Here is a 17345-nt window from a genome sequence, read left to right on the forward strand (position 1 = left end):
AATTCAGTTTGTAGGCTTTTGTGTCTGGCTTCTTTTAGTAAGCATAATGCTTTTGAAATTCATCCACATTGCTCCCTGCATCAGTAGGTCATAGCTCATTGCTTTGTTGTTGGTGAGTAATTCACTGTATGGATATAACACAATTTGTTTATCCATTCCTCAGCTGAGGGGCATTTGCGTTCCTTCCAGTTTGGGGCTATTATTAATAAAGCTACCATGAACATCAAAGTCCTTTTGTGGATCTATGTTTCTGCTTCTTTTGGGTAAAGTTTAATCAGACAGTAAATTTATGTTTCTCTTTAAAATAAGCTGCTAATGTTATCCAAAGTCTCTGTACTATTTTACATTTCTATCAGCAGTGTATGAGAGTTCCAGTTCTTATCACTGCTGACATTTGGTATGGTGAGTCTTTTTAATTTTAGCCATTCTAATAGGTGTGTAGTGGTATCTCATTGTGGTTTTAATTTCCATTTCCCTAATGTCTAATGATGTTGAACATCTTTTCCCATGCTTATTTTCCATATTTATATCCTTTTGCAGAAGTGTCTGTTTAAACATTCTCTTACTGAACTGTAAGAGTCCATTCTATCTTCTGGGTACAAGTTCTTTATCAGGTATACGTTTTACAAACATTTTTCCCAGTCTGTGCCTTGCTTTTCATTTCCTTAATAATGTCTTTTAAAAAGCAAAAGTTTTAATTTTGATGGCGTCTAAGTTATGGATTTTTTTGTGTGCTTTTTGTGTCATATTTAAGAAATCTTTGCCCAAAGGCACTGAGATTTTCTTCCATGTTCTCTTTTAGAAGTTGTGTCGTTTTACCCTTTATACTGTCGACTGAAAAAAAAAAACACACAACCTAAAAGTTGACAATTATGTTTTATTCCAGGGACACGCTGAGAACTTACACCTGGGAGACAGCCTCTCAGATAGCTCTGAGGGACTGTTCTGGAGAGTAAGAAAGGACCCAGGATATACAGGAGTTTTTGCAAAAAAAATCAGGTAGTCAGAACATCAGAAGATTACTGCCAGTTAAAGAAAAAACAGATATCTCAGGTTAACGAATTTAGCACTTTTCTATGCATGGGAAAATCCAAGAATCTGGGCTCACTGAAATCATTCTTTTGATATGCACCTTAACTATCTAGGGCCAATATCCTGTTTTCTCCATTCTGAATCACCTCAGGGTGCATCATAGGGGGAACTGATATGGTGGCTGATGGTTTGATGGCTGCAACATCCTTTGTTTATGATATGGCTGGTGATTCTTTGTCCACAACATTTAGACATACCATTCATTTCAGTTAATTACTGCATATGATGGGATGTTCAGGTTGAAGGTAAATTTTTTACTTATGGATATCCAATTATTCCAGCACGGTTTACTGAAAAGATTCTTTTTCTCATTGAATTGACTTGTCATCAAAAATCAATTGACCATGTGTATTTTTCTCTATGTGTGTTATGATTGAATGAAACATTTTTAAAAGGTGAATAAAATCTCAGCCCCCTCAAAAATAAAATAAAAATCAAATGACCATATATATAGGTCTATTTCATATTCAATTCTATTATCTATGCATCCACCATTATGCCAATATCACACTTTTTTTTTTTTTAATTTTCAGGCCATGTCTCATGGCTTGTGGGATCTTAGTTCCTCAATCAGATATCGAACCCAGGCCACAGCAGTGAAAGTGCTGAATCCAGGGAATTCCCCTACTGTCTTAACATAATTTTGTAGTAAGTTTTAAAATCAGTTGGGATAAAGTCCTCCAACTTAATTTTTCTTGATAAAAATTATTTTGGATATAATTTGCAGTTCCATAGAAATTTTAGTATTAACTTGTCAGTATCTATCAGCAAAAAGAAGCCTGGTGGAAATTTTATTGGGATTGTGCTGAAGATAGATTGATTTGGGGAGAACTGATGTCTTAGTATTTTCTGATCCTTGAGCATGGTACGCTCTTCATTTATTTTATTATTACCATTACCACCAATTCATTTATTTAGTCTTCTTTAACTTCTCTCATCAATGTTTTATATTTTATAGTTTTCTACAGGTCTCATACATATTTTTAAGTTTTCATTCCTAAATATTTCATATTTTTAATTTTTTATAAATGGCATTGTTTTACTTCAATTTTAAATTGTTGTTAACATATAGAACTAAAATTATGTGTCAAAAGACTCTGCTAAACTCATTTCTTAATTCTAACAGATTTTTTTTTTAGGATTTTCTATGGAGACAATCATGAAGTCTTGTGAATAAAGACAGTTTTAGTTCTTCCTTTTCATTTTGGATCCCCCTAATTTCTTTTTATTGCCTTGTTGTATTCACTAATAATTTCAGTACAATGCTCCAAAGAAGTGGCAAGAATGGATATCCTTGCCTTTTTCCCAATCTTAGGGAACAAGCATTTAGTTTTTCACCATTAAACGTGATGTTAGCTGTCGGTTTTCCATTATCAGGCTAAGGAAACTTCTACTTGCTGCTAGTTTTTGTAAAGAATGGGTGTTGAAACCAGACAAGTGCTTTTGCTACTTGTACTGAAATGACCATATGATTTTTTTTTTTTTTCTTTTTGGTCTTTTAATATGGTGAATAACACTGATTAGCTTTTGAATGTTAAACCAACTGGGTGTTTGTGGGATAAATCCTGCTTGGTCATGATGTATTATACCTTTTTTATTCATTGTTGAATTTGCTAATGTTTAGTTAATAGATTTTTGCATCTATATTAATGAGAGATATTGGTCTTTAGTTTTCTCATAATGTCTTTGTTTGGTTTTAATATCAGGGTAATTGCTGACCTCAAACACTGGGTTGGAAGAGTATTCGCTCTTTTTTTTATTTTCTGGAAGAATGTGTAGAATTATATTATTTCTTCCTTACGTGTTTCATAATCTACCAGTGAAGCCATCTGGGTCTGGAATTCTCTTTGTGGGAATGTTTTAAACTACAAATTAGATATCTTTACTGGATAAAGGGTTATTCAGGTTATCTATGGTTTTGTACACTTTGGTAGTTTGTACCTTTCAAGGAATTTATCCATTTTACCTAAGTTGAATTTATTGGCATAAAAATGTTTATAATATTCCCTTATAAATGTCTACAGTTTCTATAGTGATGTCCCTCTTTCATTCCTGATACTGGTAATCGGTTTCTTTTCTTTTTCCTTTATTAGTGTGGCTAGTGGCTTATTGATTTTATTGATCTCAAACAACCAGCTTTTGGTTTCATTGGCTTTTCTCTATTATTTTCATGTTTTTATTTTATTGATTTTTACTTATATTTATTATTTCCTTCCTTTTGCTTACTTTGTGTTTGTCAGTCTTTTTTTTAATTTGCCTTCTATTTTCTTAGGGGAGATGCTTAGATCACTGATTTGAAAATTTCCTTTTTTCTGATACTTTTTTTTGTTTTTGTTTGTTTGTTTGTTTGTTTTGCGGTATGCAGGCCTCTCACTGTTGTGGCCTCTCCCGTTGCGGAGCACAGGCTCCGGACGTGCAGGTTCAGTGGCCATGGCTCACGGGCCCAGCCGCTCCATGGCATGTGGGATCTTCCCGGACCGGGGTACGAACCCGTGTCCCCTGCATCGGCAGGCGGACTCCCAACCACTGCGCCACCAGGGAAGCCCCTGATACTTTTTTTTTTCATTTATTTTTGGCTGTGTTGGGTCTTCGTTGCTGCGCGTGGGTTTTCTCTAGTTGTGGCGAGCAGGGGCTACTCTTCATTGCAGTGTGTGGGCTTCTCATTGTGGTGGCTTCTCTTGTTGCGGAGCACGGGCTCTAGGCACGCGGGCTTCAGTAGTTGCAGCACATGGGCTCAGCAGTTGCGGCACACTAGCCCTAGAGCGCGCGATCTTCAGTAGTTGTGGTGCAGCTCAGTAGTTGTGGAGCGTGGGCTCAGTAGTTGTGGCTCACAGGCTCTAGACCACAGGCTCAGTAGCTGTGGCACAGAGGCTTAACTACTCTGCAGCATGTGGGATCTTCCCGGACCAGGGATCGAACCTGTGTCACCTGCACTGGCAGGCAGATTCTTAACCAGTGTGCCACCAGGGAAGCCCGATACAACATTTTTTAATTATACAAATTTCCCTCTAAGCGCTGCTTTACTGCATCTCACAAACTCAATATGTTGTACTTTAATTATTGTTTTTTTTTGTTTTTTTTTTTTTTTTTACCAATCACTTGTATTTATTTCAGGACATAATATATTATTTTGACCCATGGACGATACTAAACTATAATCCTGTTAAATATCTATAGGATATTTTATTTTTGTAAAGGTAGGTCTTTAAAAAAAAAAAGACAGGTTAATAACATATCAAAATTAAACTGAAAACATAGGTCATTGCTTTCATTCTCTGTCCTAGTGTTAAAGATGTTACAAAGACACACAGAACATCACCTAGCTGGTCTCTTTTGGGGAAGCTATATTCAAATTGACAAAAAGTACCCCAACATTTACAGACACAGCTGTTGTCAAAGGGGTCTTTCTCTGATTTTAGCAAAGAAAAACAGTCCAAATTGTATTCTTTATACTAGGTGATTTAACTAGTATATACCACGTTTGGCACACGGTATTATTTTTCTCCTACTGGAACAAGTTCCTGTTTTCTCAAAGCCTTTCCGCAACTTTTCTAAAATTAAGCTTAAATATCATTTATTTCAAGACTTCAAAGTAAAATGCTATCCTCATATATACATGTACCAGGTTGGTATATTCATATCTATCCTTTCCAATTGCAGGCTAAGCAAAGACATGCATTTAGAGCTGTATTAATGTATTAAAGCAAAAGACAACCGAACTTAATATCAAGAGAAATTGTGACCTTCCATGTAGTGCTTGACAGAGAAAACACTGATTTTGACACATTGTCTTATTTTATTCAAATAGCAGTCTGCTCACACATGGTCCAAGAACACCCAAATAATAAAGCAAAGACTGGTCTTCAAACATTATAGCCAATGATGCCACGCTTGCCTATGATCTCGCCAACATAAAACCACATCCACACCTCAGTGGCCACCAAACCATTCAGTAGAGCTTCCTTAACTGTAAGCTGTTTGAAGCTACCAGTTTGAGCACTATTGATAATTTTTTTCAAGCTCTGAATAGCTGTAGGGATCTCAGCAGGGGTTGGAGGAACCAGCTCAACCTTGGCATAGTGCCAAAATGTGGCCAATCGAGGCTTCGAGTAAGTCACAGCAGCGCTGACCAGCGCCGGGGCCTTCTCCGCGAGGTTACGGACAAACTGGGCCATGGTTCTAGGACGGAAAGCCCGTCGCGCCGACCGGCCGGCTGAATCTAATTATTGTTTAATTAAAATTTTTCTAATTTCTTTGTGCTTTCTTCTTTGACCCATGTGTTTTTAGAAGAATTTTTTGAAATCCAAATATTTGAGGATTTCCTGATAGTTTTCTGTTATTGATTTCTACTTTAATTCCATTATGGTCAAAGAACTTATTTTTTGTAAGATTTCAATCCTTTTAAATTTATTGAAACTTGTCTTATGGCCCAGAACATGGTCTCTCTTGGCACATGTCCTGGGTGTGCACTTCACACAGAATGCGTATTCTGCCGTTTTAGGTAGTGTCTGACAAATGACAATTGGGTCAGGTAGGCTGTTTAAGCCTCCATATCCTAATTCTTTTCTGTCAGTTTTTCTATCAGTCATTGAGAGAGAGTACTGAAATACCCAACTGTAATGTTGAGTCTGTCTATTTCTCCTTCCAGTTCTGTCCATTTTGCTTCCTGTGCTTCGAATGTTATCAGACACACACATAATCGGGATTGTAACATCTTCTTGATGAACTGACCACTTTCTCATAATGTGTTTATAGTTTTCATCAAATCTGGAAAGTAGTAGACCATCATTTCTGCAAGTATCGTTTTTTACTTCCTCCTTCTCAGGTTCCAGTTGCATAACTGTTGGGCTTGGTGTTGTCCTACAACTTTTGTTTGTTTCTTTCTGCAGCTTCTTTTGTTATATCTTCGTCACTGATCTCTTCTGTGGTTCATCTCATCTACTGCCTATTTTTTTTTCATATAATGTATGTTTCATCCCTAGATGTAACATGTGCCTCTTTTTCTATCTTCTCTTTCTCTGCTCATTATTATCTTGCTTTCTTCTACCTTCGTAAACATATGCAGTACATTTATAATAGCTGTTTTAATGTCCCTGCCTCCTCATTCTATTATCTGTGTCATTTTTGGTTCTGTTTCTATTGACATTTCTCGTGGTTGTGGGAGGTATTTTCCCGCTCATCTGCATGCCTGGTAATACTGACTGGATGCCAGAGGTTGTGAATGTTACACTGTTAGGTGCTGGATTTTATTGTATTCCTTTACATATTGTTGCTCTTTTTCCTGGAATGCAGTTAAGTTACTGGGAATCACTTGATCCTCTGAATTTTTTAAGCACTTTTAGAGCAAGCTCTGCTATAGCAGAATAGCCTATAGTGTTGGGCTACTTTGACCCAGGAGGTCTTTACCCAGTGCTCCACGTCTGGCTAAAGGCAACACGAACTAGACGTGGCCCTAGGTTCCAAGAATTGTTCCACTTGTTCCTTTCTGGTGGCCACCTCCCCAGCCTCCGTACCTTCCTCAAATGCATGCCCAGATCAGTCAGCAGCCAAGGGCTCAGAGATCTTCTGCAGATCTCTAGAATTCTTCCTCCACATATTCCTCTATATATCTTACTCCTCTCCAGTATTTTGCCCAGGAAATTCTAGCCATATTGGCCTTTCCAGGCTTTACTATCTGTCTTATCAATTTGGTAAGAGCACCAGGATTTGCTGGGTGTCCCTTTGTGCACTGAGGCCTGAAGACCTGAGCTAGGGCACTCTTAGGGCACATCTTGTTTCATTTCTCTCAGGGATCACTTCTGTCTTCCGCAGCCTGTTGTCCAATGTCTGAAAATCAGTGTTTCTTATATTTTGTCTGGTGAGACAGGGGGTTAGCTGGTCTGCATTACTATCATAGCCTGTTAAAGTTCCTATAGCAATTCTGTTGTCAATTCTCATATGGTACCTTCTGTTTTTATGAATCATTCCTTTTCCTCTCTAGATTATAAGCTCTTTGAGGCCAGGAACCAGTACCCTGTACATAGCAGGCCCTAGAGAAGTCAAATGAATAAAGAATGGGCAGGCTGAGGTTAAACAAAGCAATGAGAGATAAAGGTTCTGCTAGAGCTGAGTCTGAGGACACTCCCTTCAACTGTGAAACTGTTTATCTAGTCACGTGCTGTGACTTCCCAGTATTCAGATTCTCTGGCAGGATCACAACTGCCAGAAACCTCCTTGCCAACCTCCTTACCCAGTGCCACCCTGACAAGCCAGGTTCTTAAACTCTGGCCAATTCCCATCAGGCCTGCCCATTGAAGAGTTAAGAATGGGTCCTAGTCAGGCAGCATTAATTCTCTAAGGCTATGGCTTTACCATGTGCAATGAATACTTTGGTCTTAAAACTCTAAGAGAACAAATAAGCATTCCCAAAAGAGCACTGATTTTAGAGTCAGAGAGACGTGGGATCTGAATCCCAGGTGTGCTGCTTACTTGCTGTGCAACCTTGGACAAGTTGCTTGACCTACCTGAGCTTTAGTTTCCTTAGGAAATGGGGATAAGAGGTAATACCTCTATGTATGAAGAGAAACCAGCACATAGTTAACACTTAATAAGTGGTCGCCAGGGGACTTCCCTGGTGGCACTGTGGCTAAGACTCCTCACTCCCAATGCAGGGGGCCCGGGTTCGATCCCTGGTCAGGGAACTAGATCCCACATGCATGCCACAACTAAGAGTTCTCATGCCACAACTAAAGAGCCCGCCTGCCACAACTAAGACCCGGCACAACCAAATAAATAATAAATAAAATAAATATTAAAAAAATAAATGGTCGTCAGTATTACAGCTTAATTAGAACCCTTTAAGCAAGGATAGAGATCAGGTAAAATGTATGAGGACCAATCTGTGGAAGAAATTAGTGGCCACTTGGTAACATTGCCCCCAGGGGAGAACATTTACTTGGAGGCCAACCAGGGTGCAAATATGTATTGAATAGGACACTTTTGTCCAATAATTATCAACCATAGGCTAAGGAATGCCAAACAATCTATTTTCTAGCTTACTGGCTGTCTCTTATAGAGGTAAACCTATGTCTGTGCTTCAGACACTGAGCATCACAGTCATACGTAGATGTGAAAAAAGAGTTGGTATGCAGAGGGCAACCTAAGTTGACAGAGAGAGCAAATGAATGTTTGGTGGGAAAAAGTGAGGGCAAATGAGCATAAAAAGCAGTGAGAAAATGAGTGGTCACCAAGCTCACATAAGATGGTAACAGATGTTTTCAAACTGCTAGGCCTCTTTCTTAATATATATTTATCAGAACTTTCACAACAGGTAGCCTAAACCTCGGCACTTTGAAAAAATTGAGATTTAAAAGAAAGCTATCAAAATATTTTGAAGAGTAAATATGAAAGGTTCAAAGAAAGTTTAAAGAATAAATACTTTTAGCTCAAAGTAGCGAAGATTCAGGAATAGCTAGATGAGTCCCTGCAAAGAGAGAAAGGATTATGCAAAAGAGGGGTGACCATCTGTTCTCTATCTCTAGTGATGAATAAAATGAAAGGAAATGGGCTCAGCTGTAGTGGAAGAGGCTCATTCTAACCTTTGCGTGGCTATTAAAAATAGAAACTACTTGCTAAGGAACATTATGGAACTTCTTTCTCTGGAAATCTTCAAAAATAGTCTATATCCACTTTTCTAAGTATGACAGGAATCCTGTTCCCGGGGCGCATCTGTGGGTGTGTAAGACAGATGTGCTGTGTTTGTGACTCAGTGTGCACCAAGGGCGTGATCCACGAGGGGCTCAGCTGCTCGCTTAGGACAGACTGGAAGTGAGCACAGTGTGGTGACCGGTCTAGACGGGAGACCATGAATCTGCTTTCCCTTTGGGTCTGTGTAGAAAGGGCTGTGTGCAGAGGCCCAGGGTGTGGATTACCTGGAGTACAGATACGTGGGAGCGAGGAAAGGCATGAATCGGCCTGGCTTGCCGAGGTGTGACAGCTTACAGGGGCATTTAGAGTAACAAGGAAAAGTTTCTCTCTATAGAGTAATAAATAGACCACTGGATATTACAGGTAGAAAACAACTGAATTTCTAGGTTGTCTATGAGAAACAGAATCTGCTAAACCAAAAGTTGCAGTGATTTGAAGCCCATTAATGTCTTGTCCCAGACAAACAGAACTGGGCACTTAGTTCTACAAGCCCACGGCAGGGCAACAGCTGAGGAGTTTCTCCTTTTGCTGGCACTAGCACAGGTAACAACTTTCTTAAAACTAAGACATTTTTTTTTTTGTACATGAAAGAGTATTTATTGAAAACATGGTTACTGATAGGAAGCTCCTGGCTACTCTCAGGTTACAATCTTGGCTCTCAACTGGAAGTGTTACCTTTTTTTTTTTTTTTGGCCTTCCATTTTATTTTCCCTCAAACGTTCCCTCCTAGGATAGGTAGATCTTATATAAATATATATACATGTCTGTACAAGTATGGCCTATAGTAAAGAAAACTTATAGTACACTCTTCATTGGGCAGTACCCACCATGCTAGGCTACCAATACTGAATGCCACTGTGCCCACGCGTGTCCAAGGAGAGGGGCTGTGCGTGTGGTTTACAAGCACTGCAGCACCAGGGAAGCCTCGATGGCAAACCTACTGAATTCTTTAGTTTCCAGGATTCCGTGAAAATCACTGTAAGGCTGTTCTTTTTTTTTAATTAATTAATTTATTTATTTTTGGCTGCATTGGGTCTTCGTTGCTGCGTGCAGGCTTTCTCTAGTTGCGGTGAGCGGGGGCTACTCTTCGTTGTGGTGCACGGCCTTCTCATTGTGGTGGCTTCTCTTGTTGTGCAGCACAGGCTCTAGGTGCACAGGCTTCAGTAGTTGTGGCACGTGGGCTCAGCAGTTGTGGTTCACAGGCTTAGTTGCTCCACGGCATGTGGGATCTTCCCGGGCCAGGGCTCGAACCCATGTCCCCTGAATTGGCAGGCGGATTCTTAACCACTGCACCACGAGGGGAGTCCCCAAGGCTGTTCTAAATATTGAGTAAAATCCTAACTAGTGAACCAACAGTGCTCTGGATTTAAGGCACAGAACTCCAGGTGGCAGCTAGCAGCACAGCAGATATACTGGAGGGCTGCATAACTAGGACACGTGGTCTTGGAGTCTTCAGTGAGACGCTGGTACACCTGACCCTTAAGGAGAAGGGATCACCAAAGGAGCACTTAATACATGTATGCTCCAACGGGAAATGAATTCGTCAGCTGCATTTCTAGTCATTATCAAAACTTTGTTAGGGAGTTCCCTGGTGGTCCAGTGGTTAGGACTCAGAGCTCTCACTGCCGGGGCCCGGGTTCAATCCCCGGTCGGGGAACTAAGATCCCACAGGCCGCACGGTGCGGCCAAAAAAGAAAAACTTATGTTAAACCATTTCACAATGATTCCCACCTGAAGAACAAGCTCCATGGTGGAACCCTGTCAAAATCCCAAAGTCCCCAAAACAGGGCTTTCATTGTACCCTATTCCCTAGCAGCAGAGAGTTTGTTATGACCCACTTCTTATGGTCGAAAATCACTGCTAAAACCACAGTTTTTGATGTAATAGAGGGCATGTCTCAGGTGTGCTAGTGGGGAAAAGAGGTTGAGGACCAGCACTATGTATAGAATCCCTAGAGAGGGGCAGAAGTCGTGTTAGATATGGATGCCAAAGGGACCTGTTTTTAAAGCTGTGTTTACATAGCAAAGCTACAAATATAAAAATAGCAAGTTTCCTAAGGATGTTTCATTCACACTTTCTATAAGAATGAGAGAAGGTCAATTGTCACCAACAGTGACTATTATTCTTATTGTGCTGTTGTTATTATCAGGGTGCCTTGGGAGTATTGATGGAGACAATGAGGGGTGCCGAAGCCACCGTGGAGAACCAGTGCCTCTCATCTCCAGTCTCGTAACTGGCTGGAATGAGGAGGGCAATCTGCAGCCTTGGACAGAGGCTCCTTCTGTGCAGAACTAAATGGCCCACATCATCATCAAATAAACAACTCCAACATCACCAGTACTGCAGTCCAGACACCCCAGATGGTAGCTTAATCGCCTGAAAGAATTAATAGTGCACCTCTAAGCACATTATTCACCCGGAGAATAGTTCAGGCAATGGAAAGAATCTGGCCCATTATACCCCACACCATTGCTAAATAATATGCAACCACAGAAATGAAGCACGGCATATGGTGATCGCGCCACTATATTGAGATTCATTGTAATACAAGTGCTATTCAAAACCCTCATGTAGAAATTGGAAAGGCATACCTTTCTTTTCTGGAAGAAACATGACAATAAGACAAGCCAGTCCTCCTAGGCACAGAAATGTTGCTAATGTCCGCTTCCGACCAAACCTAAACAATACAAAGAAATTCCCATTTCCCTTGAGAATCTTATACATTCATCGGCTTCATCCCCCTAACCTTCCTTTTTAAATGTCCTCACTTTCATTATATGTTCATCTTTTCTTAAGGAGTGGGTGGCACATGTGACTGACCAGGACATAAAATAAGTAACCATCACAAAGCCAAGGAAAACTTGCTGGATGGCGGGTTTAAATCATGTGTGCAGGAAAAGAATAGGGAATCATTCTATCTATTTCTGTGAGTGCTTACTATGTTTCAGGCACTTTCTGTGCCGAAATGCTTTCTGTCTATGTTATCTTACTTAATGCTAATAATAAACCTGTAAGGCATATGCTGTTATATTCTCCATCTTCTAGAGAATAACACTGAGACATGGAGAATGGAGACTTCCAGCTCATTTCATTTTCTGGTTACTTGTATCTTAAGCAGTTAAAATTTTAAACACACCTCTCTCTCTCTTAAAAAGACAAACAGAAAGAAACTCTAGTTAGTATGTCAGAATTAAGTGAAATTTCTTGCACACTTTCTTGGGAGAAATAATTTTCAAATAAGAGTTCGAGACTTAGAAGAAAGATACGAACATTAATAAGCCTTCCTTTACTAGGAGCTGGCAATGTGCTAGGTCCTCTGTTAGGAGCTTCAATGTTATTGTAATTTTTATAACAATTTTTCCAGGGGAATTTTATAATCCCTGGTTTAAGGATAACTACATGGAGGTTTAGCAAGGTAACTTCTCAAAGTTATAAAACTAACACGAGGCTGCCTGATCCCCAAGGTGGCGTTCCTTCCCTCTGCTTCAGATTTTAATCCTGACTCTGGTGCAGATGGCTGGGAGACAGGGAAGGACTCACGTCTCCAGGTTATTGTGCTTAATTTAACAGTCAGTATTGAATGCCTTTCAAGTGACAGGCATCATTCTAGGCAGGCACTAGGGATGCAAAGACACCTAGGACACACACCCCCATCGACTGTGTCCTTGTAACACTGTCCATGGTCATCAGAGGGGGGCACAGGAAGCTGTAACAGGAAGCACACCGGGGATGGTGGGAACAGATTTCTGAATACTCTGCCTGGCTCAGCCCTTGGACCATGATGAGAGCACACTCAGTCACTAACAGAGGGGTCAGCAGAGGCAACTGGGGCCACCCCCCAGAGAAAAGCCCTTCAACTGAACAGAATCCAAAACTGCCCTTTAAAATGCGCTGACCGCAATATCCATGACGACAGCAGCCAGTGCAACGCTAAAGGAATGCTGTTTTTGGTAAAAATGATGATTTCTGGAGAATGAGAAATGGCAAAATCCAACTGATTCCTAGCTCACAATTTTCAGTTGCCCTGGTCAGGGGTTCAATAACAGAAGGAATCTGAGAAAGCTGAGGAAAGGGTGCTCTATAAAAGATCTTAAAAAAAATATTTCAAAACTGGGCCCACTGACAATGAACAGCAAAAGCAGGATCTCTTCTTCCTCTCAACAAAGTCCAGGGGATCTTAAGAGGAAAGAAAAGTCTTTTTCGTTCCTCCAGCTCTTTGTCTTGTGTGAGAGCTTCTAAATGATAGTGATTGGGTCATGGAGCTCTACCTACATCGAGTCAATATTCCCACATGTTGGGACGAACAAATCACACACAGGCTGCTCAAAAACAGTTGGGTGGTAATGTCTTAATATTGGGTTAAAAACCTATGAAGACCTAAATAGACATTTCTCCAAAGACGACGTACAGATGGCCAATAAGCACGTGAAAAGATGTTCAACATCACTAATTATTAGAGAAATGCAAATCAAAACAACAATGAGGCATCACCTCATACTGGTCAGAATGGCCATCATCAAAAAGTCTACAAACAATATATGCTGGAGAGGGTGTGAGGAAAAGGGAACCCTCCTACGCTGTTGGTGGGAATGTATATTGGTGCAACCACTATGGAAAACAGTATGGAGGTTCCTTAAAAAAACTAAAAATAGAGCTACAATATGACCCAGTAATCTGACTCCTCAACATATATCTGGAGAAAACTCTAATTCGAAAAGACACACACACCTCAATGTTCATAGCAACACTATTTACAATAGCCAAGACATGGAAGCAACCTAGATGCCCATCAACAGATGAATGGATAAAGAAGATGTGGTATATATATATATGATGGAGTATTACTCAGTCATAAAAAAGAATGAAATGATGCCATTTGCAGCAACATGAATGGACTATCGCACTGAGTAAGTCAGACAGAGAAATACAAATATCATATCACTTATACATGGAATCTAAAATATGACACAAATGAACTTATCTACAAAACAGAAACAGACTCACAGACATAGAAAACAAACTTATGGTTACCAAAGGGGAAGGGCAGGGAGGGATAAATTAGGAGTTTGGGATTAGCAGATATAAACTACTGTAGATAAAATAGATAAACAACAAGGTCCTACTGTACAGCACAGGGAACTACATTCAGTATCTTGCAATAAACTATAATGGAAGACATTATGAAAAAGAATATGTATATGTATAACTGAATCATTTTGCTGTATACCAGAAACTAACACATGGTGAATCAACTATGCTTCAATTAAAAAAAACCTACATAATAACTCATAAACTTGAAGCCCAAGAAATAACACTAAAAAATGAATTCTCACTGTGTTTGGTCTGAAAAGAATTCTAATCACCATGGAGTACTTAGCGGATTCTGCATATGGACAAAGATATTTATGTATGTTAGTGTGTGTGTGTCCTCTACATGGTGCACTTCATATCCACCCATACTCACCATTTTTGGTTAATCAAGTAGATGCAGATAGGGTAAGATGGAATCTCTATGAGGCCAGACAAGGCCAAGTTGGCATAAATATTTCCACCTAGATCACCTGCACTGAGAGTTAGGCCATAATACACCAAGCTGCACACAAACCTGCAATTGGGGGTGAAAAACAAGAAAGACAATGAAAAAGCCGATAACGATCTACCAGAGACGATTCAAATCCTGGTTCAATAATGCCATCCGGCTCAAGCAGTAAGCCTGACTCTCCCACTAAGCTTTCTATCCTAATATAATTTCTATACTAGGACAAAATAAAAGTAAAGGGGCCTTGGAAATGATTTGAGCTACATCCAGATGCTCTATAAAGCAAATGTGTGGCCAGCTCCTGACAGAGGAGACATCGCTTGTGCTTTCGTCACACTTTTCTGCATTTAAATGAAGACAGTGACTCTATTCTTACTGTATTTAATTCAACAACTTATAGAACACTTGCCCTAGGCAATTGTGATATTATCGAAATGATTCTAGAATAAAGAACTCCCAGAGAGAAAGCCAACAGAGGATGGTGTTGAGAACAGATGCTGATTAGTGCCTGGGTTACCAGCGGGTGGCCTGCAGGCCAGGGTGACAGGGACTCTAACCCCTGACCAGGTTCTCAACCCCTCCTGGCACTCAGCAAGTGCATATGCTATAGACGCCCAGAACAGGAAAGAGAGGACGAGGGCCATGGTAGAGGCAGGCTCCTCTAGGATGATCAAAGACCTGCATCTATTTCTGTACGCCACCGCCGAAACACTGAGGGGGCGCCTCCTAGGAGGCAGGCATTGTGCCAGGCACAGAGCCCACGTCCCGCAGCCCAGGAGCTACGCTGGAGCAAGGGCCATCCGGAATAATAGGAACTTCTTCCAGAGTGAAGGGACTACAGTAGCCCCTGCTTATCCGCTGGGGATACGTTCCAAGACTCCCAGTGGATGCCTGAAACCTCAGATAGTACCGAACCCTATATATACTATGTTTTTTCCTAGCCATACACCTATGATAAGGTTTAATTTATAAATTAGGCCCAGTAAGAGAACATCCGAATTGCTGGCATGACTACTCTCGTGCTTTGGGGCCATTATTAAGTAAAATAAGAGTGACTTGAACACAAGCACTGCGATACCAGATAGTCGATCTGATAAGAAAGACTGTGACTAAGTGGCTAATGGGCAGGATATGCTGGACAAAGGGATGATTCAGGTCCCACGTGGGATGGAGCGGGAGGGTGCGAGAGTTCATCACGCTACTCAGAATGGCCTGCAATTTAACACTTATGAGTTGTTTCTTTCTGGAATTTTCCGTGTAATATTTTCAGACTGCAATTGACCTTGGGTAACTGAAACCACAGAAAGAAAGCAAAACCTTTTGTGCCTAGGAAATTGCAGTATTAAAAATAAAACAAACTAGAATAGAACGAAAATAAACCCTGACTAGGCTTTGTTAATATACAAATACATTTTGTAAACCATAAATTTTTTAAATTAATTTTTATTGCAGTATAGTTGCTTTACAATGTTGTATTAGTTTCTGCTGTACAGCAAAGGGAATCAACTATACATATACATATATCCCCTCTTATTTGGATTTCCTTCCCATTTAGGTCGCCACAGAGCATTGAGTAGAGTTCCCCGTGCTATACAGTAGGTTCCCATCAATTATCTATTTTATACATAGATCAATAGTGTATATATGTCAATCCCAATCTCCCAATTCATCCCACACCCCCTCCTTTCCCCCCTTTGTAAACCATAAATTTCTATACAAATAGTAAAAGACCTGGGCTTCGGAAGTTCATTAGTTTTTATGTTTTTACAATTCACTTTGACAAGTGTTTATTATGAGGAAATTCCCATTTGCTTCTCTTTTCCTTAGAAAAAGTCCAACGAGCTGCAGCTATGATGAGACCAACAGGAAAGGGAAAGCTTTCTTTCCGTCTCTGACAAAACAGCAAAATGGGCCAAATGCTCTGGGCTAGTAAGAATGGACCACAGGAACCAAGGAGAGGGATGGGGAGGGATGACGGACTCCTGGAGCTGGCCTGCTTAGTGACTCATCCCTCTCTGGCAAATTAGCCCAGGCAGCAGCTACTTCCCATTACTTCTCCCTGGGTGGAGCTGTCATTCATATACTGAGGATGATGAGCAGAGTCATAGCTGGGACGTCACGGGTAACGATGCAAGGTGACACTGAATTTTCTGTTTTCCCTGTCCCCGAGCACTTTGCCTGTAAGCAGCAGGCTAGACAACTTAAAATATTTTCCTGAAATACTTAAAAAATCCTTTCCATCTGCAGTAGAGACCCCCCCCCCGCCTTACATAACGCTATTCCTAATGTGTTGTATGTGTTAGTGTGTATCTATTCTGCATTTAAAATAGAAATCCCAGTGAAGTAGTCCAGCAATGGAAACACACACACATATTTAAACTAAGTTGTGAAGGTAGCAAGTAGGGCACAAATAAACAGAGCCAGTTCAAGACACTAGAGGAATTGAGTTACCAGCTGGTGGTGAGAGAAAATGGGGAGAACATGGGCAAGGAAGGCCTATGGTCTCAGACTCCGTTTGCAGATTTCTTTGCTGGTAGAGTTGGTCGTTGGGATGCATAATTACAGCTATTCAAATCATTTCAATCCTGTTTATGGGCCCCAAACAAAATTTAAAATGCTTGCGTAATATTTAGCAGTATATTTAGGGCATCAAAGAACTATTTAAAAAGGCACTACTGTGGGAAATAACCAAAGGAACAGATGTTAAGCACAGAGGTATAATTTTACTCCCCAGTTAAGGTTTTCTTCAATGACAGATCCACAGAAAAGATTTTAGAATTTTATAGCATCTTCAAAAAGAACGGCAGTATGTGGAATGACACTGTCTCAGTTATCATGTATTTTAACATTCTGAGCCCGGGGGAAGAAGTGTATTTGAGAACAGCTCCTTTGGCCGTGTAAGACATAAAATAAACATAAACATTCTCCCTAGCTCTAAGTCTAGTTTGTTTTTCTGTCTCTGTTTTTTATCCCCTGAAGGCCAGAACCCCAAAGTTAATATTCCTGGAAAAAACAAAAACTTAAAAAC

The 17345-nt window shown here is 40.3% G+C and overlaps 2 protein-coding genes across 10 annotated transcripts in view; both read right to left on the reverse strand.

The window, feature by feature from the left end:
- SLC22A15 (solute carrier family 22 member 15) overlaps positions 1-17345 on the reverse strand; it is a 119500-nt gene that overhangs the window by 48038 nt on the left and 54117 nt on the right. For 8 of the 9 annotated variants that reach the window (XR_007477596.1, XR_007477598.1, XR_007477597.1 and 5 more), the window contains 2 exons: positions 14243-14383; positions 11370-11455 (listed from right to left, as the gene is read on the reverse strand). Coding sequence is in view for 4 of the 9 variants with exons in the window: in XM_049710349.1 (XP_049566306.1) it covers positions 11370-11455; positions 14243-14383 (227 nt within the window). In the remaining 5 variants the exon portion in view is untranslated. The remainder of the gene's footprint in view (positions 1-11369; positions 11456-14242; positions 14384-17345) is intronic. The other variant, XM_049710343.1, reaches the window with a different exon arrangement.
- Positions 4869-5310, reverse strand: LOC101279256 (ATP synthase subunit g, mitochondrial). The gene has a single exon (XM_012533653.3). It carries the CDS (start codon positions 5265-5267, stop codon positions 4956-4958), a length of 312 nt encoding a protein of 103 aa, XP_012389107.1. The 5' UTR covers positions 5268-5310; the 3' UTR covers positions 4869-4955.

The sequence above is a fragment of the Orcinus orca genome, chromosome 1, assembly GCF_937001465.1.
Source record: "Orcinus orca chromosome 1, mOrcOrc1.1, whole genome shotgun sequence".
In the NCBI taxonomy this organism is placed as follows: Eukaryota; Metazoa; Chordata; class Mammalia; order Artiodactyla; family Delphinidae; genus Orcinus; species Orcinus orca.

Coding starts and splice junctions, on each gene's coding strand:
- LOC101279256 (XM_012533653.3), bottom strand. CDS start 5,267: ATGGCCCAGTTTGTCCGTAACCTCGCGGAGAAGGCCCCGGCGCTGGTC.